Raw genomic sequence first — 23,544 nt, forward strand, 5'->3', positions numbered from 1 at the left:
AGAACTAGTGTCATAAACTCACTGTATACAAAAGATCAAAAATACAACCATTAATACTATTGCATCAACACGTCCATTTTTACTGATAATAACTGAATGTCATAGAACTAGAGTAATAAATTCACTGTATACAACAGATCAAAAATACAGCCACGAAGACTATTGCATCAACAAGTCCTTTTTTATTGATAATAACTGAATGTCATAGAACTAGGATAATTAAATCACTGTATACAACAGATCAAAAACAGAACCACGAATACTATTGCATCAACACGTCCATTTTTACTGATAATAACTGAATGTCATAGAACTAGGGTAATTAAATCACTGTATACAACAGATCAAAAAATACAGCCACGAAGACTATTGCATCAACAAATCCATTTTTACTGATAACAACTGAATGTCATAGACCTAGGATAATTAAATCACTGTATACAATAGATCAAAAATACAAGCATTAATACTATTGCATCAACACGTTCATTTTTACTGATAATAACTGAATGTCAAAGAACTAGGGTAATTTAATCACTGTATACAACAGATCAAAAATACAACCATTACTATTATTGCATCAACACGTCTATTTTTACTGATAATACCTGAATGTCATAGAACTAGGGTAATTAAATCACTGTATACAACAGATCAAAAATACAGCCACGAAGACTATTGCATCAACAAATCCATTTTTACTGATAATAACTGAATGTCATAGAACTAGGATAATTAAATCACTGTATACAACAGATCAAAAATACAACCATTAATACTATTGCATCAACACGTCCATTTTTACTGATAATAACTGAATGTCAAAGAACTAGGGTAATTTAATCACTGTATACAACAGATCAAAAATACAACCATTACTATTATTGCATCAACACGTCCATTTTTACTGATAATACCTGAATGTCATAGAACTAGGGTAATTAAATCACTGTATACAACAGTTCAAAAATATAGCCACGAATACTATTGCATCAACACGTCCATTTTTACTGATAATAACTGAATGTCATAGAACTAGGGTAATTAAATCACTGTATACAACAGATCAAAAATAGAACCACGAATACTATTGCATCAACACGTCAATTTTTACTAATAATAACTGAATGTCATAGAACTAGTGTCATAAACTCACTGTATACAACAGATCAAAAATACAACCATTAATACTATTGCATCAACACGTCCATTTTTACTGATAATAACTGAATGTCATAGAACTGGAGTAATAAATTCACTGTATACAACAGATAAAAAATACAGCCACGAAGACTATTGCATCAACAAGTCCTTTTTTACTGATAATAACTGAATGTCATAGAACTAGGATAATTAAATCACTGTATACAACAGATCAAAAACAGAACCACGAATACTATTGCATCAACACGTCCATTTTTACTGATAATAACTGAATGTCATAGAACTAGGGTAATTAAATCACTGTATACAACTGATCAAAAATACAACCATTACTATTATTGCATCAACACGTCCATTTTTACTGATAATACCTGAATGTCATAGAACTAGGGTAATTAAATCACTGTATACAACAGTTCAAAAATATAGCCACGAATACTATTGCATCAACACGTCCATTTTTACTGATAATAACTGAATGTCATAGAACTAGGGTAATTAAATCACTGTATACAACAGATCAAAAAATACAGCCACGAAGACTATTGCATCAACAAATCCATTTTTACTGATAACAACTGAATGTCATAGAACTAGGATAATTAAATCACTGTATACAATTGATCAAAAATACAAGCATTAATACTATTGCATCAACACGTTCACTTTTACTGATAATAACTGAATGTCAAAGAACTAGGGTAACTTAATCACTGTATACAACAGATCAAAATACAACCATTAATATTATTGCATCAACACGTCCATTTTTACTGATAATAACTGAATGTCATAGAACTAGGATAATTAAATCACTGTATACAACAGATCAAAAACAGAACCACGAATACTATTGCATCAACACGTCCATTTTTACTGATAATAACTGAATGTCATAGAACTAGGGTAATTAAATCACTGTATACAACAGATCAAAAATAGAACCACGAATACTATTGCATCAACACGTCCATTTTTAGTGATAATAACTGAATGTCATAGAACTAGGGTAATTAAATCACTGTATACAACAGATCAAAAATAGAACCACGAATACTATTGCATCAACACGTCAATTTTTACTAATAATAACTGAATGTCATAGAACTAGTGTCATAAACTCACTGTATACAACAGATCAAAAATACAACCATTAATACTATTGCATCAACACGTCCATTTTTACTGATAATAACTGAATGTCATAGAACTAGAGTAATAAATTCACTGTATACAACAGATCAATAATACAGCCACGAAGACTATTGCATCAACAAGTCCTTTTTTACTGATAATAACTGAATGTCATAGAACTAGGATAATTAAATCACTGTATACAACAGATCAAAAACAGAACCACGAATACTATTGCATCAACACGTCCATTTTTACTGATAATAACTGAATGTCATAGAACTAGGGTAATTAAATTACTGTATACAACAGATCAAAAATAGAACCACGAATACTATTGCATCAACACGTCAATTTTTACTAATAATAACTGAATGTCATAGAGCTAGTGTCATAAACTCACTGTATACAACAGATCAAAAATACAACCATTAATACTATTGCATCAACACGTCCATTTTTACTGATAATAACTGAATGTCATAGAACTAGAGTAATAAATTCACTGTATACAACAGATCAAAAATACAGCCACGAAGACTATTGCATCAACAAGTCCCTTTTTACTGATAATAACTGAATGTCATAGAACTAGGATAATTAAATCACTGTATACAACAGATCAAAAATACAACCGTTAATATTATTGCATCAAAACGTCCATTTTTACTGATAATAACTGAATGTCATAGAACTAGGATAATTAGATCACTGTATACAACAGATCAAAAATACAACCATTAATACTATTGCATCAACACGTCTATTTTTACTGATAAAAACTGAATGACATAGAACTAGGATAATTAAATCACTGTTCACAACAGATCAAAAATACAACCGTTAATATTATTGCATCAAAACGTCCATTTTTACTGATAATAACTGAATGTCATAGAACTAGGATAATTAGATCACTGTATACAACAGATCAAAAATACAACCATTAATACTATTGCATCAACACGTCCATTTTTACTGATAATAACTGAATGTCATAGAAATAGGGTTATTAAATCACTGTATACAACAGATCAAAAATACAACCACGAATACTATTGCATCAACAAGTCCATTTTTACTGATAATAACTGAATTTCATAGAATTAGGGTCATAAAATATCTGTATATCACAGATCAAAAATACAATCATTAATACTATTGCACCAACACGTCCATTTTTACTAATAATAACTGAATGTCATAGAACTAGGATAATTAAATCACTGTATACAACAGATCAAAAATACAACCATTAATAATATTGCATCAACACGTCCATTTTTACTGATAACAACTGAATTTCAAAGAATTAGGGTAATAAAATCACTGTATACCACAGATCAAATATACAACCATAAATACCATTGCATCAACACGTTCATTTTTACTGATAACAAATCAATTTCATTGAATTTAGATAATTATTTAACAGATCGAATACTTAGCAACTTAAATTATTGCACTTACAAAAGTCAAATGTTCACAGAAAACAACGCAATTTCAAAGAACCAGGGTAATGCTATAACAGATTGAATAAACAACCGATTGTTACATTGCAACAAGGTCGATATTCACATTTAACTAAGTAATCTTATTGAATTTGGATACCTATATCACAGATTAAATGTCTGACCACTAAAACATTTAAAACACTTTTTGCATGAAAAAGAAATGATTATTAATACAACAAAGAACCTATTCCTTTTAAGTCTTTCAATATTTCATGGTCTGATTTTTTTTACTACAGTCGAAGTCCAAAATTTTGTTTGATAAAGGTTTGAAAGTCGAAACTTTCTTCGACTGAAACCTGAATTTTGTTGTTTTTTAGTACAACGTTTTTACACTTTACACTGCATATAGCAAGAGAGTTTTTGTAACACCAGATTGATTTTCCGTGTTCACAGATTATAACACAGTTGTTTTCTGTGCATGTTACATTTTCACACTCGGGACTTACAATTACTACATCGTTACCGTAACAGACAGATTGCTTTGTTCCTGTAGGCAGAAAAGCAATCAGTTTGTTAAAGTAATACGAATACCTGCCTAGATGGACTATTTGGCTGCGTAGTCTCTTGCTATTTGCAGGAATCACCTTTCCTGGACCAGGATTGATGATTTGGCGCTCTGCAGCGGCAGATGACAAATCAACAATGGCTGGCCATTTAAAAAGGAACTCCTTTACAGTGTTTTTTTTTTCTAGATGGTAACCCTATGATAAGTGTACAGTTTCTGTCCTCTTCAATTGGCAAGGTATTTTTGATTTGGCATACGCGGCTGACAGATGCCAAATCAAAAATACCAGCCTAGGAAACAACTATTTCAAAAATTTCACTAGTGTCTGTTTGTCTGAATCCTCTGTTCAAATGCACAAAAAGTCCAAATAATGTCTGTAGAAGCAGATGGTTATTAAAGTTCTTCGCTCGGAAATCTAGAAAAAAAAACCATCCTTTTAAAACTGTCTCAATAAAATACATATCTAATTGTATTTGTACCTCTTTCAACAGTCAACACTCTTCATGACCATGATTTTATGAGCAACATATTATACTTGTAAACCTGCCATGTTTTATCTTTCTTACTGGGGAGCACACATTCCGATGGACACACGTGAGTAGCTATGTGTTAATACTTGATGAACAGCGAAACGGACGCCAATAGAAAATTGTAGATACAGGGGCTTTGTGTGTTTAAGATGTTGTCCAATATACCGTTGATTGTGTTTCGAATTTGTCATTGGTACAGTGTTACTTAATTTAATAACAAAAACATCAATGTTTGCTTATAGTGCTCTTCCAGTGTGCAGCTTTTTGTACAAACATATAGAAATCCGACTCGGCGGGTCAAGCATTTATATATCAGTGTTTATTTGAATATCAAGTATACATAGTTTCTACTTTATATGCCTATGATGTTGTCCTTGAACTTTACGCAGTAATCAGTCTCTCATAACTAGGTTTTCATGTATTTTACTGTACATTATAAGTCATAATAATACGATCCAAAAAAGAAGCTAATATAGCTATAAAATCAATTTCAGTTGTACATTTATAAATAACTAATCATTGTTTTAGCCAAATAGTGGTCTTTCGGGGGATAATCGAGTTTCTTCCGTCTAATTGACATCATGTGTGATATGTATAAACATTTTTTTTCAAACTACTTTGCAAGAAATATTACATTGAAGATTACCTTCCAAATCTTGAGTGAGGATTTCTGTTAGTATGAGTGGTTTCCTCTTGAACTGCTAAAACATATAAAATTGTATTCAAAAATCTAATATATCATGTTATTTAAAACAGGAGTGCTTGTCTAATGCAATTTTGGTTAAAGCAAATGGACGATAAAGGTTTTTTTTCAATAAACAAGATGAGTGTGTGTGTGAATGTGTGTGTGTGTGTGTGTGTGTGTTAGTTTGTCTGTGTGTGTGTGTATGTATACGTTTACAAACTGACAAAGTTAAGATTATAATAGATCTGGCAAAACACAATATTTAAAAGTAACTTGTTAACTATATGAATTATATACAATATTTAACATTCAATAACGGTCTTTAACAGTGCTCTGATTTTGATCAAAAGCAATTATTTTTTAGTATTTTCAGGACGAGAACAAATTTACAACAATAGAGATTATTAAAATTTTATATTTTCAATAATCTGGTTTAATTCAATCGAATATTTGTGTGGGTGCGTGGGTGTTGCAGTCTGTAGCTCATTGCCATATTCGGCATGGCCATAGATGGCGCTCGCAGCTTGAATCAGATTTTTGGAATTTCCGTATCAGCTTGAATTAGAATTTTGGAATCCCCGTATCGGGCACTTGTTAATTTGCTGTCGACTTGAAAGCAGGTGTTTCACAAATAAGTTAAACTATTTAAAAGAAAAAGAAAAGATGCCAAACAAGAGAAATGCCATAGGATCGCCATCCAGGGCCATGGGAAAGAAGAGAAGAACGGCTAACAGGACAGGCGGACAGAGAATGCAGAACGAGAAAATCCCACAAAAGAAGGACGGAGCTGGACGGAGAAGAACTGCCAAGAAAACACAAGGGGTCGGACATGTGGTGGCAGAAGGACCGGTGGAAACTACTGATTTCTCATCAGGTAATGAGTCGGAGGAGGATGCACGAGCGTTCCCCTCTTTAAGGCACGACCCGTTACACCAAAACTTTGAAATTGCAAATAATTCCATTGATTTCACTCCGTCTCAAGAATCTAGCATTCATGACACAGTGGGGGAACACGTGTCTTTTAAAATTAAGAAAAAAATTTGGGAGGGAAAGTTTATTGAGCTTCATTCTCTTGAGAACGCGAAAAGCAATGGAAGAGGTGGACGAGGGCGATTTGAAATTAAAAAGGGGAAAAATTTGCATTGAAAAAAGATCGTCGAGTGTTTATTTGTCCATAAATGAATGGACTTCAGCATTCATGGTTTTTATGAGTGTCTACATTGAGAAATACAGCACACGGGCACAGGAATTGTTAAAATATATGCGCGATATAAGACTAGCGGCAACGAAGTCAGAAAACTGGGCCACCTATGACGAGCAATTTAGGCTAAAAATAGAAAAGAATCCAAATTTATCTTGGGGAAATATACGCGGTGAATATTGGCTATTACACATCACATCTCCCATAGTACAAAACTGTGTGTCAGTGCAATCATAGGGTGATAGAACAAATACACAACATCCGCTAATCTGATGATTATAAATTCCTAACTGTCAGTATTAATTATAAGTCAAGTCAACTATAAAAGTGGTAACGTATAATGTTAACATAATTTAACAATCCTCCCTCTTTTAATTTGGAAGATCAAGATAAACAAGATTAATCTCTAGTGAATGAAAGTAATAAATTCAATTTGCACTCAATTGAACTAAATAGCTACAAGTTTTACTGTCTATATTTTTAATGTTCAATTATGAAATCCTAAACCTACAGTGATATCACTACACTAACTTAACCACAAATATTTACAGTCATATGTTTCTAATAAGTCTCTCTGGTGCCTTTCTTACTATTTCTGTGCGGTGCATAACGATAGTATCATTAGCATTTTAAACTGTTTTATTTTTGGTTATTTTAGTTTGTTCGGATTCATTGTTATTTTCAGAGTTTTCGGTATCGCAATTGAATTACATGTTGGTATTGTTATGAATTCAGTGTCAATATCAGATATGGTAATTTTAAATATGTTTGGTATGTTTTTATTTTCCTGCGGTACGAATTCACGAATCTGATCAATATGTCTCTTCCATACTAAATCTCCAAATTGGACTTGATAAGTTACTGTTCCGAGTTTATGAACGATAGTTCCTTGTTTCCACTTGTTATTGTCTCTATAGTCTCTTTAAGATTTGGACTCCCTAATGGATGCAAAAAGAATATTTGTTTTTTACCATCTCCTCATTTTATTATTATTCTCTGTGGAGCTAATGATTTGACAGATTTAGAATTGACAGGGAATGGTTTAATTGAAAATGTAAAAATGGTCTACCCTACGTTACCAGGCTTTATTTAAAAAGGTTATTATAATATGGTCTTCAATGCTACAGTGCGATACTGGCATGTTGCACCCTTGGATGCGGGTGCAATAATAGAACAGAACAGAAAAAGAGAAATTTAGTGGCCAAAAAATTGGGGTAAAGCTATATTACATGAGAACATTAAGGCGTGAAGTGTCTTTATACAGAACAAATGGAACTAATTTGTCACAAACTGGAAATCAGGTTTTCTTGAATAATATACAAGGGTGTGGGGGTTGAGTCTTTCCTACGCACACCATAATCAACTTTTCCTAAGATTCAATAATGAAAATTTTGTGGAGGTGAGAACCCATGTCAGATTTGGTAGCTGACTTGGGCTCTCATGTGGCGGTCCAGGGAGACTGGTAGTGATTGGGGGATTATTTCACTCGGCCCTTGCTCTGGGCCTGACAAGTTCTAAAACTTGCAGGTTTGGAAAATGTGGTTAGTGGTAACGGTGGGGTCTACAGATGGGTGACTCTGGGACCTCCTCCACCTCATCTTATAGAGGGGAGGCCTACACCTGCCAACAGGTGGGGCACTAATAACTGGAGCATTGGTAATACGAGTGTTTTCCCCGGTCACTCCCCATGGTAGGTGGTGGTGTAACCGTGTTTAACTACCAGGGGTTTTATGACACTATGTCAACATAGGTCAGCTGATAGCCATTGTGTATAGGTAATCGGTAGTCACCCTGGCGCCTCAACAAAATATTATAGAATACTCTGTAGCCAAAGTAATGCCACAAAGTAAAAATGTATATTCTAGTCATGAAAATGTAAATACAAGTTGGTGTAATAAAATGTATTTTTAATTCAAAGGATTGTTTTTGTATAAGTTGTAAATGAAATACAGAGGATGGAACCTCTACACAAATGAGTAAAATATACAGAAAGTCTGTACAGTATTTGAATTTTGGTATTTGTGAATTACAATTAACAACACACAAAGAGAGACAACTCTAGTTTAATTTTTAACGTATTTTAGAAAATACGTCAACAACTCTTGATCGTTGTTCTTCGTCTCATTGTTATTCGTTCAGTATTGATATAGGGTCTTCTTATATGAGTATTGCAATTAATAGAGATTATTAAAATTTTATATTTTCAATAATCTGGTTTAATTCAATCGAATATTTGTGTGGGTGCGTGGGTGTTGCAGTCTGTAGCTCATTGCCATATTCGGCATGGCCATAGATGGCGCTCGCAGCTTGAATCAGATTTTTGGAATTTCCGTATCAGCTTGAATTAGAATTTTGGAATTCCCGTATCGGGCACTTGTTAATTTGCTGTCGACTTGAAAGCAGGTGTTTCACAAATAAGTTAAACTATTTAAAACCCGCCCACCCTCCCTATGAGAATAGTTGCTGCTGTTTTTGTTTTATATTTTCAGGCACTTGTTTCCTGTATTTGATTGGAATATTATGGTTACCAGTATCCAGGCTGACCTTCATAGTATTGGACCAATACAGGATAATTTCGAATAAACTTGCGTTTCTATGAATTGGACATTTCAGTTATTCAGCACTTTTTAACATATTATGGACTATTGTGATTTAAGCATCCAGAATTAATTTTAGTTTTTAGTAATTAACAATTTTAATAATTGGAAAGAAAACAAGACACTTTTTAGAAATTAATCATCTTCTACTATCCTTAGGCGCAGAGTCAATTTTGAATGGGGGGAGGTCCAGGGAGACTGGTAGTGATTGGGGGATTATTTCACTCGGCCCTTGCTCTGGGCCTGACAAGTTCTAAAACTTGCAGGTTTGGAAAATGTGGTTAGTGGTAACGGTGGGGTCTACAGATGGGTGACTCTGGGACCTCCTCCACCTCATCTTATAGAGGGGAGGCCTACACCTGCCAACAGGTGGGGCACTAATAACTGGAGCATTGGTAATACGAGTGTTTTCCCCGGTCACTCCCCATGGTAGGTGGTGGTGTAACCGTGTTTCACTACCAGGGGTTTTATGACACTATGTCAACATAGGTCAGCTGATAGCCATTGTGTATAGGTAATCGGTAGTCACCCTGGCGCCTCAACAAAATATTATAGAATACTCTGTAGCCAAAGTAATGCCACAAAGTAAAAATGTATATTCTAGTCATGAAAATGTAAATACAAGTTGGTGTAATAAAATGTATTTTTAATTCAAAGGATTGTTTTTGTATAAGTTGTAAATGAAATACAGAGGATGGAACCTCTACACAAATGAGTAAAATATACAGAAAGTCTGTACAGTATTTGAATTTTGGTATTTGTGAATTACAATTAACAACACACAAAGAGAGACAACTCTAGTTTAATTTTTAACGTATTTTAGAAAATACGTCAACAACTCTTGATCGTTGTTCTTCGTCTCATTGTTATTCGTTCAGTATTGATATAGGGTCTTCTTATATGAGTATTGCAATTAAATATAATGCTATTAGATAGGTCTCGATTATAAAATTGACTACGATGAAGGGCAGGAAATTTAATCTGGGACTTACAACTCAAGGATATCCGACAGGGACAGAATTCAACCTTGCAGCAGGCTACCAACATGCCCCGTAAATAATGTGTTCGATGGTTTCTAACGTATAAAGAGAGTTGTCAAAAAACTAATATCCTCCTTCTTACCGGCCATGTATTACTTATGTATAATAAAAAAAAATGCACAAACAAATTGAATCCAACATTTTCTAGTTGGAAGCAGACCAAAGAACTATATTTTAGTTTTGCCATTTGCTAAATAATTCTCAGTTTTTTTTTTATCCAACTCATCATTTGGGTCTTTGCAACTTTAATGCTTTGAAACTACATTATTGACTGTAACTCTTAAAAGTAACATTGTTGAAACAGAGTTTGATACTCAAAACGTACTACGTAGTCATTATACTATGTTCTTTCTGATAAACGGTGTTCTGTTTCTTGTATGGTCTTTTTGAATCCGGATTCAACTCATTCTACATGTTTTATATTTACAAGAATATCAAACCAATTCAACTCTTAATTTTATATTAGTAAAGCATATTTATAACATACACTAAAGCCTTGATGGAATATGATACATCTGTCTACATTCCAAGATTGTGGGTAGCTTGTATATAAAATATTTCCCTTGTATTTGGTTTTGAATTCCAAAACTCTGTTAGTACCACGATTCAAGATGTCCATTGTACGTTCCAGTGGGAAACAGACTTTTACACAAATTGTTTGCTTTTTGTGAAGACATCTTTCCGGGGTATTATCATCTTTGTTTGTAACCAATGAGGTAGAAACATTCTCTGGTGACACTGTTTCAAATGTGTCTATCTTCTGATGCAGTGAATGGTTGTTTCTGTTTTCTTGACATTGATGCCCACACGCTAAAAAAACAATATATTGACCATAACTGTATAATGTAAGCAAATGCATATTGGACAATTCTTAGATATAGAAGATGTAATATGAGTTCCAATGAGGCAACTCTCCATCCAAGTCACAATTTATAAAAGTAAACCATTAAAGGTCAAAGAACAGTCTACAACACCGAGCCTTGGCTGAAACCGAGTACGTTTAGTAACTTTTTTAAGCTTTGAAATAAAACAATTGTTCACTAATGTGCATGTTTTATTCGGGTATCAAGTAGTGAGTGAAAGTCAAATTGTTTTGCAAGAAAATGGAAGGATTTATCGATTATTTAGTAATTTAAGATAAGGCGTTTTTACACTAATCGAAATAGTCAACATAAAAAGATAGAAAGGACAAATCATTTACATTTCAACGTTTTTAGAAAATCAAATATTATAAGATACAAACATATTTAAACCCGTTCATGTGAAATAAATGAATCTGTTAACCAATTTAGTACTTACAACAACTATTCAAGTCAGATGAACACTTGTTTACTGCCTAAAATAGAAATAAATAAACATTAGAAATGTTTCAGCGAATTTCTACGAATAGCAACTGATAGCGACTAGTTGTGTAAAATATAATTGTGTGAGTTTGTTTTTCTTGGTTCAGGCATCTAGTTATTTGAAAAACGGTGTATTAAAACTGGTTTTATAGCTAGCTACCACTGTTTCTTGTATTACAACCGCATGAAATTCCATCATATTGACAACGAGGTGTGAAACAAAACAAACAGTCATAAATATGGGTACTGCAGTCAACATTATGTTTTTATCTTATTCATCATTCACTATAAAGCAAATTAACAAATATGTAAACAGACATTTACCATGGCACAATAACACAATGCAAGGAAGTATAAGGACAGACCCACGTCATATGTAACAACGAAACACAAAACCTGCAAAAAGGCATATAGACAAAGCAGATTAGCAAAGATGAAAGACAAGAATACAAAAATTACAATAGAGAAATAACACAATGACAGGATGAATACGTAAAAAGTCACTTCATATGACACAAAGAAATACAAAAACGCAAATAGACAAAGCATATCAATTTACTGAAATGAAAGACAAGAAAACAAACAATCTTCACAAAACACTTGCACAATGCCGAGATGTATCAGTACAGACGTCAATTGGATATCACCAAAACTAGACTAAACAGTAAAATTTATATGATTACATTTCTTTTCAATATATCCTTTGATGCGGATGTAGTTTACCTAAAAAAATTAATAAAATTATGCGCAAAACTCTGACGCTCATCGGAGAGCAAGATCCAGCAATGAGCTATATCTTTCACAATTGAGCTGCACTAAGCTAATGCACATCAACACTTATTTGTAATGTTTAAAATACCTCAACAACTTCAATAGTTGATTCTTCCATCTTTACCAGCTGACAATTGGGGTTCATTCGATTATGTTCTTCAAACGGATTGGCACCTAAATTTCGTTTGTACACTCGGGATCCGCACTCGTAGCATTGAACTTGAACACCACATTCTGAATAATGAATATATCAATACATGTTAAAAAAAAAAAAAAACGTTCTAAACTATAACCGTTGACCATTAAAATTATTGAAAATTAGACCAAAACTGACGTTTAAACACAAATAGTGCATACTAAGTAGTCAACACTTTGACAATTTTTAATAGAAGTTCAAAAAAGGATTGTGTTTGTGCTAACACTAATATAGCAACTATTATTTTGTAAAATTTGTAAACTTTTGGTCTGATTAAAAAAATAAAATCAGGGCCAATTTTAGCCCTTCGTGAACCACATTCGGTATTGGGGTATTTAATTTTAACAAATATGATCTAGTTCTGTCACCCAGCATGGCCGACATTTCCAAAATTAGAGCATAGGGGTAAGATTTTGTCTTAAAAGCCACCACAGATTCAGAGATATTGTTCATAATGTGTGTAGTCCTTCCTACTATTTATTTTCATCATTACAGCCAGACGACTGCTTATAGAAGTTATTGATTTTAAATGACAATGTTACCAATTCAACTATAATCTTGAACCCTTAATGGAAATATAGAAGTTAACATATGAAAAGGCATCATCAAGACAAGATCTATCAAATGCATGAGCATATGTGACATCTTCAGTTGACTGATTATAATTTTCTTTTTAACTTGCACGATTATTTTCGAAATACGTTTCTGTTATTGCGTGTTATTTTCTTAACTAAAATGGAAAGAGAAAATAAACTACATACATTGTATCATTAACGAATAAGTCAATATATTAAAAATCGTTGGTAGACCTCTTTTATAAGATAGTGCAGCTGAATGACATTGTTTATCAATATTTTGATTGCTGGCTTATGTTTTTTTTTTTTTTTTTAAACGACAACGAAAGATAAAAAATGAGGCAGTTATAATTCTCCAGACAATATCTGTAATAACGTCTGCCCAGAAAAAAAAGTAGTAAGTTGTCGTATAAGAAATATTGCACAGTTTTTTTATGATTTTGGGGCGAATACTATAAAAGCACAGAAAACAAAAAGATAGATCGACAAAAGAGAGATTTTTGGTCATGAAAGTTAATCTAGTCTACCATGTTAGAGATTGTCCATTGTTGTAGATGCACATAACCATAAAAAATGGCCGAGGCTGTTAGAAGTCCCTAGTTTTTTTGATGCCACCCTTTTCAGTTTCTTACTGAAAGTGTGTGACCTTAGTTTTGCCAAAACTATTGCTCACACAAAATATTGAAAGGAATTATACATTTTATCCACTGGTTTTTCTGGTTTTTCTAAAGGTCTTTTTCTTCCTTGTCAGTGTTAATGTACGTTTGTGGAAAAGTATAACGATGACAAACTCAAAGGTAAAGGACAAATTGAGTTCAGAAGGATTTGAACGAATTATTTTGAACATTTATAGTATGATATGAATGAACTCAAAATAAGATTGATCTTTTAGTGAATAACACTTTTAACGTGAATGACAGGCAGCTAATTATATCAAACTGTCAGTATAATATTTAAAGAAATGAAAGTTTTCACACCACAACGTACTGCCCGACCTGCATATGTCTACACTATTTGTTTTGGTTTTAAAGTTTCAATTTGCCCACATGCATATAAACTAGGAAAATAAAAAAAAAATCGTCAATTATCTTCATTCCCAATTGAGATGCAAAAGATACCAGTTAGACATTCAAAATCATAAGTAAAAATTAAACTGAAGATGCCATGCCAACAAAAAAAGATAAACAGACAAACAACAGAACACAAAACACAGGATAAACTGAGGTCATCTCAGGACCTGTGGATGTGAAGGCAGTTCAGATCCGACATTGAGGCTAATTCGGTGGTCACATTCGTGAAAAGGCGTAATTTGAAATTGTAATTCAGACATAAAGCATATATCCTATAACAATACGTGAAATATATACCTGTTTGGAAAAATCCTGCATCAGCTAATATCTCAGGTGTTTGTCCCTTGCCCATCCTCCACCCATTGAAGCTGGCCTTACGCGATTGCCTTGTAAAATACTGCTTTTTTATCTGCATTGAATAACATGTCATTAAGAATTGAAATGGGGAATATGTCAAAAGACAACAACCCGACCAAAGTGACTAAGGTCACCAATGGGTCTTCGACACTGCGAAGAAATCCCGCACCCAAAGACATCAATTATTTGTTTAACTAGAAACATTCAGAACTTTGAACCATATCATTTATCAGTATAAAAAAAATAATGCTCCTTAAATATTCGACTGTAAAGCATCACAGTTCATATAACATTAAAATTACTACAAATCTGTAAGCTATCGTTTTTCATAAAAAAATAAAGCGTAAATGTGTTGTTATAAGATAAGTGACTGTCAACGGGGATTTGCAAATAATCTCTTCATTATGAATATTGAAGATTTGAATATGTGTAGATCGGTGCTCTATAGTCTCTTTGTGGTATTGCAGCGTAAGGTAAATCAATCATTCATTGTAGATATTTGAATCTTAAATCTTGCAAATAATTAATTGATAATTCATTGCAGCTGTATAATTTAATTTCGTGTAACCATAGGTTGAGCATTTATATTTGTTTATACTATTCTGGGTGATAATTGTAAATAAAAAGGTGTACATGTTGTTTTGTAACATATTACATACCTCTGCATCAATTAAAAGCTGACTACCTAATTCCAGTGCCATCTGAAAAACATTAATTAATCATCTTTATCATTTTGATGACGGTTAAATTAGGGCACAAAATAACCTAAAATATCAACTTTATCATAAAACACCAAAAAATCACTATGGTTCGTAAATGGGTCTGTTTCAAATTCTTATTTCTGAATAAATCAGTTCTTTTCATAAATGTTTGTAATATTCTCCAAAGTAAGCCCATTTGGAACATTTTGTAAAAATATGTTGATTTTGTGCAATTGTTAGACATAAAAGCTTTTAAACACCTTGGTCGCAGCGTACGATCCAAAATGTTTTTTTAACCAAAAGATTCTAATTCATCAATATAAAATTGTGTGAATAGTAGATGGCGGCCAAGGTTAAATATGCCAAAAACCAATACAATTATGGAAAAAAAAATTGACTTAAAATACAACAAATGTTTATTTACGGGGGTCATAGCTTCATAAATTTTAAAGGAAGGTGCCAAAAAATATATTTTTGTCTTAATAGTATTATCACAAATATGAAACATAAGTTCGCCCGGTTTAAAAAAAGACATCAACAATTTAGGGCCAATTTGAACCCTTCGTGAACCTTCGCCTTTGTTTATGTTATATACATTAGAATATATTATCAGTTGATTTCTAACACTGTCACTTAATTGATATCAAACTACACCAGAGGAAAGGAAGTCAGCAACTTTGCACTAACTTATAATCTGAAGAACTAGAATACGAGAAAAAAAATAAAGCATACAAGACCAAAAAAAAATATGATCCATTCACTATTCAGACAGAGAGCAGTGAAAGATACAAACGAGACTTGACAGAAGGCAATGCATTGAGCAGCAATGATCCCTCTAAAACAAGGATGACAGAAATAGCAACTCTCACTCAACTTGTCGCACAAGGTGTCTTACTCATTGATAGTACACTACTGTGAAAAACGTACAAATATTGTAGAACTCGATGACAATCAACGGGTTTTGTTTACTCAAAGTTAAAATTTAAGATATACAAATAAAGCTCTTCATTATAAAGTTCCCTATATTTACTAAATGTGGTAATGTAACCTCATTGTAAATTCGGAAAAAATATTTTTGGAAATATTCTGATAATGATAATTTTTATCACTAAAATTTAAATAAGTATAATATAAAAATGTACAATCAAGTGTACAACATGGGCAGCACCTGATATACAATGTACCACATTTGGATAGACAGTCAAGTGGAAGCTCAACTATCTTGTCAACGATAACACTGGAAAACCAGAGGTCATATATATATATATATATATATATATATATATATATATATATATATATATATATATATATATATATATATATATATATATATATATATATAAAAGGCTCATGAATCTTAAATTCATACAAGCTTTGAAACTTGCTTTATTATTTTTCAAGTTTTTTTTAAATCTAATGTTTGATTTAGACATGTTAGACATCAAAAATTGCTATCAAATTCAGTGGTTAACCAGCAAGCAAAGCACTCTCCTTGACATGATTTTTACCGAAAAGCGGTATAATGTGAGACCTTACGATCAAAAGCAGTAGCGACAGGGGCTAACAAATTCACATAAAATCAGGTACAAAAACCGGTTACAAGTTCCGGTTAAGAAGTTACCACTCCACTATTTGGAAGCCTTGTGTTCAATATATTGATAGATTAATTTTGAAATCTCAAAACAGATGAAATGAGTACTTGTATGTGATTAAAACACATCCAAAGTTAATATACAATAACAGTACTTACTTTTTCCTTTATCAAAAGAAATCGATTTTGAAATAAGATATAAAACGACAATTCAAATATATGTTAAAGAACTTTCATCATGTTCCTGTTAAAAATATATACATGTATCTATAAAATATATTTTGTGCAGGGTATGAATAAGATATTGTCAAATATTAAACAGACAAGCCGTTACATACCTCTGATTTCTCAAACGGTTGGCTCGCCATATGTTTATGATGCTGAAAAAAAATTATCGACATCAATATTACAATACTTTGCTATAATTTTAGAATATGAACAAGAAATTTCATATGAAGAATATTTGAGTAATCATTTTGTGAAATCAACCAAACAGGATAGATCAAACTCGAGATTCGTGAACATCGATAGATATTCAATAACAGAAATAATCTTAATTTAAAAAAAATATTATATCATTAGTGTTTGCTTTTGATATTTTATCCAAACAGGGGATATAGTCACATGTAACACAATTATATCTAGTCGTTATCGTCATAGTCAAGTGACTGAAAATGAACCCAAATGAAGTTATTGCTTGTTGACTTTAATAAATTATTAGGACACATGCACTGATAATGGTTTAACGAACAGCATGTATAATTACCTACAATTATAAATGTTTATCATATACTTAGCACTGATATGATAGCTTTTGTATATGATGTGTAATGAGCGAAAGTTCACAAGCCATAATTTCCCACCAGGGCTAATAACCCATATCATGGGCATCTCGTGCACAAAACCCATAATAGTGCCTCTCGTGCAAGTTACTTCCGGTATTTCCGGTATCGGTTGTTTACTTTTCCATTGTGACGTCAGATATTTTTATTACGACGTCAAAATTTACGGGAACTTTTGTGGAGATATGCTAACATTCCCATGAAAATTTTTAAATTGTTTGTACGTACATTGAACGACAAATTAATGTGACGTATAAAATTTTCTGACGTCAGACACTCAAATCAATAAATGTGTTCGTAGATAGTAGATGTTTTTGTGTTCTGTTAAATTGTTCCTTTTAAAATTGTTAAACGATGATGACTGATGTACCCATATTTTGACTATTATATTTATTGTGTCTGTTTATTTAACGCATCAATGTAAAAATATCGGAAATTGATGAGACTGTCATTAAAGTGAGAGGGTTAGCGCTATAGAACCAGGTTTAATCCACCATTTTCTACATTTGAAAATGCCTGTACCAAGTCAGGAATATGACAGTTTTTGTTCATTCGTTTTTGATGCGTTTTGTTATTTGATTTTGCCATGTGATTATGGACTTTCCAAATTGATCTTCCTCTAAGTTCAGTATTTTTGTGATTTTACTTTTTAGTACTTGCTAACAAATGTTATTGACAATTATGAATCCTTTTAAAGGACAACACACATGGAGTAATAATGATCATAAAACTCTTCCAAATTTTCAATGTTTCAAAATGCCTCTATAGGAAATAGTAATGTTCATAAATAAATATGGAGGTAGTGATGTTATTGTTGGGCAATTATAGTGTATTTGTTGGATTCACAATTTAACTTCTTTATAAACTTTTTTATTGTTTTAGTTATTGCATTTGTTTATTTGCCTTACATAAAAACTTTTGTCGGAAGTATATGATAAAGCGATCAATACATGGCCTTTTCCATATCGGCCTGGGTATCATCCCTCGACCCATATCAGCACCTCGACTCCGTCTCGGGCTGATATGGGGGTCTCGGGATGATACCCAGGCCGATATGGAAAAGGCCATGTATTAATCTCTATCTAATACAAAAAAACTACGACGAATTTTATGAGTTTATGATTTGAAAAATGAAGGAAAACACCAATTGATATATCATACACATACCTGATTTTTCTTTCGCACTTTTTTCTAAAAAAATCAACAAAACAAATAAAGAAATTAATTTAAAAACAGTGCACATTCATTTCTTTACAGAAATAAGGCCTTTAGTTTTCTCGTTTGAAAAGTTTAACATTGTCATATCGGGGCCTTTTTATTTATAGCTGACTTTGCTGTATGGGCTTTGCTCATTGTTTAAGGCCGTACGGTGACCTATAGTTTTTAATGTCTGTGTCATTTTGGTCTCGTGTGGACAGTTGTATTATTGGCAATCATACCACATCTTTTTTTATATGCAAAATGTTGATATCAAAGCAAAACAATAAGAAGAAAAAAATGTAATTCCTGTGAAGTTATTTTGCGGACTACTTCATGATTTGTATGGTTTGTTCTTCTGTTGTGCCGTTACACCACTGAGTCAGGTTGGGGAGTGTTGAGCTCTTCGAAATACGTTTTGTTATCAATTCGCCCTATATTTTTTTTAAGTGTCTTCTGTCGGGGCATTTTATGGCTGACTATACGATATGAGATTTGTTCTCTTTTTCAAGGGCATAGGGTTGTCATTACCTGCTTAGTGCCACTTCATTTAATCGTCAGTGTATATTTGATACATTTGCAATCATACCACATATCCTCACCTTATATTTATCGTCACTTTCTTTTTTTTTAAGTCAATATATAATGTTTTTAATTCAAAACAAAATTGTTCGCAATAACACTGGTTCTCAATAACACTGGTTCGCAATGACATATGTATTATTTTTGTATTGTCGTTCGCAATGGCAGTACACACATTGAAGACTCAGCAATGTTTAAAGCAACAATAGCAATCTACATGATTAAGTAAAGGTATTTATTGTATAATGTTGAGCAAATGAAAATATATATAATGAACCTATATTACTTACCATTAAACGACGGTTCTGTCTAAAATACTGAAAAATAAATGTTTAATACTGCATTGTATGACATTCTTAACATACCTGAAACATGAAATATAAAGTTATCATAGAGTCGCCTACTTTTATTACAGTATGGATTCAAATTGTGTTCTGGGTGAACAATAATACAATAAAACGTCGAGTTAATCGTTAATGTTAATCGCTTAGCAGATTTGTTGTTTGTTAGTCGTTGGAAATCCCTTCCGAAAAGACATCTTTTATTACTCATAACCAAATTATTGAATACAAATTGACATCTTATAAGACATATACAATATAAGAAAAATCTATAATGTGTCGTCCATTTGTTTAAGGGGCCAGCTGCAGTCTGATTCAGAGTTCTGGATTTTCACCCTGAGTTGGAGTCCAATTAGTGTCCTCGAGCTGTTTTTTATCTTCGTTTTGATTGTCTCTTTTTGACACACTTCCCATTTTCATTCTCAATTTTATGAACGCAGATAACAACCAGCAAAATATTAACTACATAGACATGTAACATGTTCATGTTATAATCAAAAGTTAATCAATACTTCATTGTGCTCAGTTCCATTGGACTTTTTAAAGAGGTATATAGTCTTTGAACCTTTAGAACTTTTCTAAATTGAGTGCTTATCTCATCTTTTACATGTAGGTGAAACTCAAAAAGAACTTCAAGGTAATTTGATATACAATTTCAAAAAAGTAATTATTTATTTTTGTTTTCTTTTGCAATGAAAGAATACGAGTAATTAAGATCATCAACTTCTAGTGTATCATTACAAAAGAAATAATTAAATAGTCATTTTGAGGTACCTTTATTACAAATTTTGTAACTAGTCTACAAAATGCAAAGTTTGATTGTAACAAGTAATATTCTCTCTGTGAGTCTATTGTAAGAACCTTGTATAGAAAAAACGGTATTTGGTTCATATGCGATTCAATATTATTAATATGTATTCCACTTTCCTGTGGAAAGACCTATTGATTTTGTTCTGATTGCTTTTTTTCCCTTCTTTTTAAGTTTACCCCTTTTTTTGCAGTATAAAATTGTTTCGCATGATGTCACTTAAATATTAAAGATATTAGTCATTGCCCTTTACAGACTCATCATCTTGTTATTACTGCTGGTTGATATACGTTAAGTATGATCATTTCTGTGTTGGTCTTGTTATTGCTTCGAGTCTTGTGGTATTAACCAGAACGAGGCAACTCCTTTATTTGAAACTAAAACCTAGAGATATTCCGAAATTATTATTGGCCGGATCAAAACTGGGCCAAACATTTGTTGACCCAAATGAGTCATTTGTATTGCACAGACAGTGTAATTCCAATAACAGAGTAATAATTTACCAATATAACATAATCGTTTGTTAACAATCTTATATGGCAAACTTTAAGAACAACAATATAGGGTAATTTAAACAGAGAGTAATGACAGAAACATTATAAAAGCGGACCAACAACAAGGTCGAACACCAGAAAAGGTTTTATTTTGAATTGTATTGAATATTATTTGAAAATACCAATGTTTCAATTACAAATAATAAAAATTACCTTCGACGTGGCGTCGACATCCATTTTGTTAACAGATTGTAGTCAACTGAAAGGGTTGAGTAGTGGCAGACATGCGCATTACTTTCCAGGTATAACATGATCCTATTTATAGACATTAAAACAGTTTTTATGACTGATTTGATTTCGAATTAGGTCGTTCATAATAGATGAATATATATGTAAAAAATTTAAACACACCTCTTTCACAAAATTGTATTCAAATTATTTAAAATCACAATCTATACATAGATTGGTATATTATTGATATATTTGTTTACGTTTTATTGAGGCAAATGATTAAAGTGATTCCTTTTATATCAGCACGATTCATACCTGGAACTGGCCAATAAAAAACAAATTGACAGTAATAAACCATATATTGCATTCCGGGACAGAAATGATTCATCACAAACAGTTAAACTCACTTGTTAAAGTTGTAAAATGCTTAACACACAAAACGTATATTTGCTTTTAAGTCGAATTTTTTTTTTTGCTCTTTGACAAATTCCCTATTTCAATTCTCAATTTTATGAAATAAAACAAATTGAAATGAGAAAAAGTTTCCAGGGGCTATTTCAGAAAATGATAGAAACATGTTAAACTTATTAATACATTATTAGTAGACAAAAATGTCCATCAGCAGCAGCCTCCATACACATTATTCATGTTATTGTAGTAATGCCACAGTATTCAATATTATCAATACCGGAAGATTTGTCGACTAAAACATGTATGGGTGTTGGAAACATATTTAAAATTACCATCAGTTGTGTTCTGCATTGTTGAATTGTTGAAAAATAATCATGATATGATATGTCATCGATATCCTTTGTAAGTACTTTTTTTAAGGATGACAATAAGTGTATGCACATCGTTTTATAATTTGGGACTTATTAAATCAAAATAATCATAGCAGTTATGATTATATATCCCGTTTCGAATGCGATATTGCTTGCTTTATGTCACTTGACGGAGTGGGTTTTAATCGGTTCGCTTTTTATTACCAGTCCATTTTAGACAGGTGTGTCGGTTTAAACTCATCAATCATGATCAATGAAGTGTCCAGTTATTCGCTCCATATCATACACTCAGTTCAGTTTTGTATATGTTTGGTGGCACTGATAGTTAATTAAAAATCAATTATAATTATAATGTACAAAATCTTATCAGAAGGAAAGGAGAATTTTGCTAGCTTTGAACATGAGCTATCTTTTTTACAATGTGCTTACTCTATAAACATTTTAACCTTCCTGTAGTATAACCTAAGGATATGGATGTATATATGTTGCATATGCTTTGCACTATAGTGTTGTATATATAAATGGATGACGCTTTTTAATTTGTCAATGGGGGTTGGAGTTGTTCAAAAAAAAATTACATTTTAAAACTCTCCGATGTATATAGTTCTTTAAAAATAATCTTAAATAATACAAGTGAAAACAACTCCGTTTCTACTTAGTGTTCCTAATTGGAAGGAAGTGCAAAGAAGAACAAGAACAAGAACAAGAACAAGAACAATGGCATAATCCTTATCACACACATCTTCAACATGTTCAAATAGACTGTCCTTGTGTAAATTAAAACGTCAGCTTTGCCCGATCAGTTGTAATAACACTGATAATAACCACGGTAATTAAAACTTTAGAACCATTTTTTTTCTATTTATAAACATATTCGAATACTCTTTGTCTTAATAATAGGGTAATTGCAAATTAATACAAACATAGTGTGCCAGCAATGTTGTGATGTTATTTGATAAATCAACAAGAAAATAAATCATGGCCAAAGAAACGAATCTTGTGCGCATGCAACTGATACAATATGATGCAAATGTTGAAGGTCAGACTGCTGTGTAACAATTGACTCAGATTCAACACTGCGAGCTTAGTCTTTAAAACTTTCACCATTCTCATCATGCTCATTGGTAAAACTTGGCAAGTTAATGATAAAAATAAACGAAATATGTCCAATGCTTTGAATGACCACTGAGAGCTAACGACTACATAACAAAATTACAACATAAACCATAATAAGTTGTTGGTTGTAAATCTAAACAAATCGAAAACAATATGTATTAAACCGATTAGATT

General features: G+C 32.2%; 1 protein-coding gene across 1 annotated transcript; it reads right to left on the reverse strand.

The window, feature by feature from the left end:
- Positions 1–1,852: 1,852 nt before the first annotated feature.
- Positions 1,853–21,496, reverse strand: LOC139529047 (uncharacterized). The gene is made up of 11 exons (XM_071325285.1): positions 21,455–21,496; positions 19,889–19,915; positions 18,987–19,010; positions 17,316–17,357; positions 15,342–15,383; positions 14,623–14,734; positions 12,573–12,718; positions 11,670–11,706; positions 10,858–11,180; positions 5,494–5,548; positions 1,853–4,732 (listed from the first exon to the last, which is right to left on the reverse strand). The coding sequence occupies exons 1-11, from the start codon at positions 21,476–21,478 to the stop codon at positions 4,608–4,610; spliced, it is 957 nt and encodes a 318-aa protein (XP_071181386.1). The 5' UTR covers positions 21,479–21,496; the 3' UTR covers positions 1,853–4,607.
- Between the last annotated feature and the right edge of the window lie 2,048 nt (positions 21,497–23,544).

This window comes from Mytilus edulis, chromosome 6 (genome assembly GCF_963676685.1).
Source record: "Mytilus edulis chromosome 6, xbMytEdul2.2, whole genome shotgun sequence".
Taxonomy (NCBI): Eukaryota; Metazoa; Mollusca; class Bivalvia; order Mytilida; family Mytilidae; genus Mytilus; species Mytilus edulis.

Coding starts and splice junctions, on each gene's coding strand:
- LOC139529047 (XM_071325285.1), bottom strand. CDS start 21,478: ATGGATGTCGACGCCACGTCGAAG. Junction 19,011..19,888: donor GACAGAACCGTCGTTTAATG/GTAAGTAATATA, acceptor TGATTTTTTTAG/AAAAAAGTGCGAAAGAAAAA. Junction 4,733..5,493: donor CCTCACTCAAGATTTGGAAG/GTAATCTTCAAT, acceptor TTTTTTTTCTAG/ATTTCCGAGCGAAGAACTTT.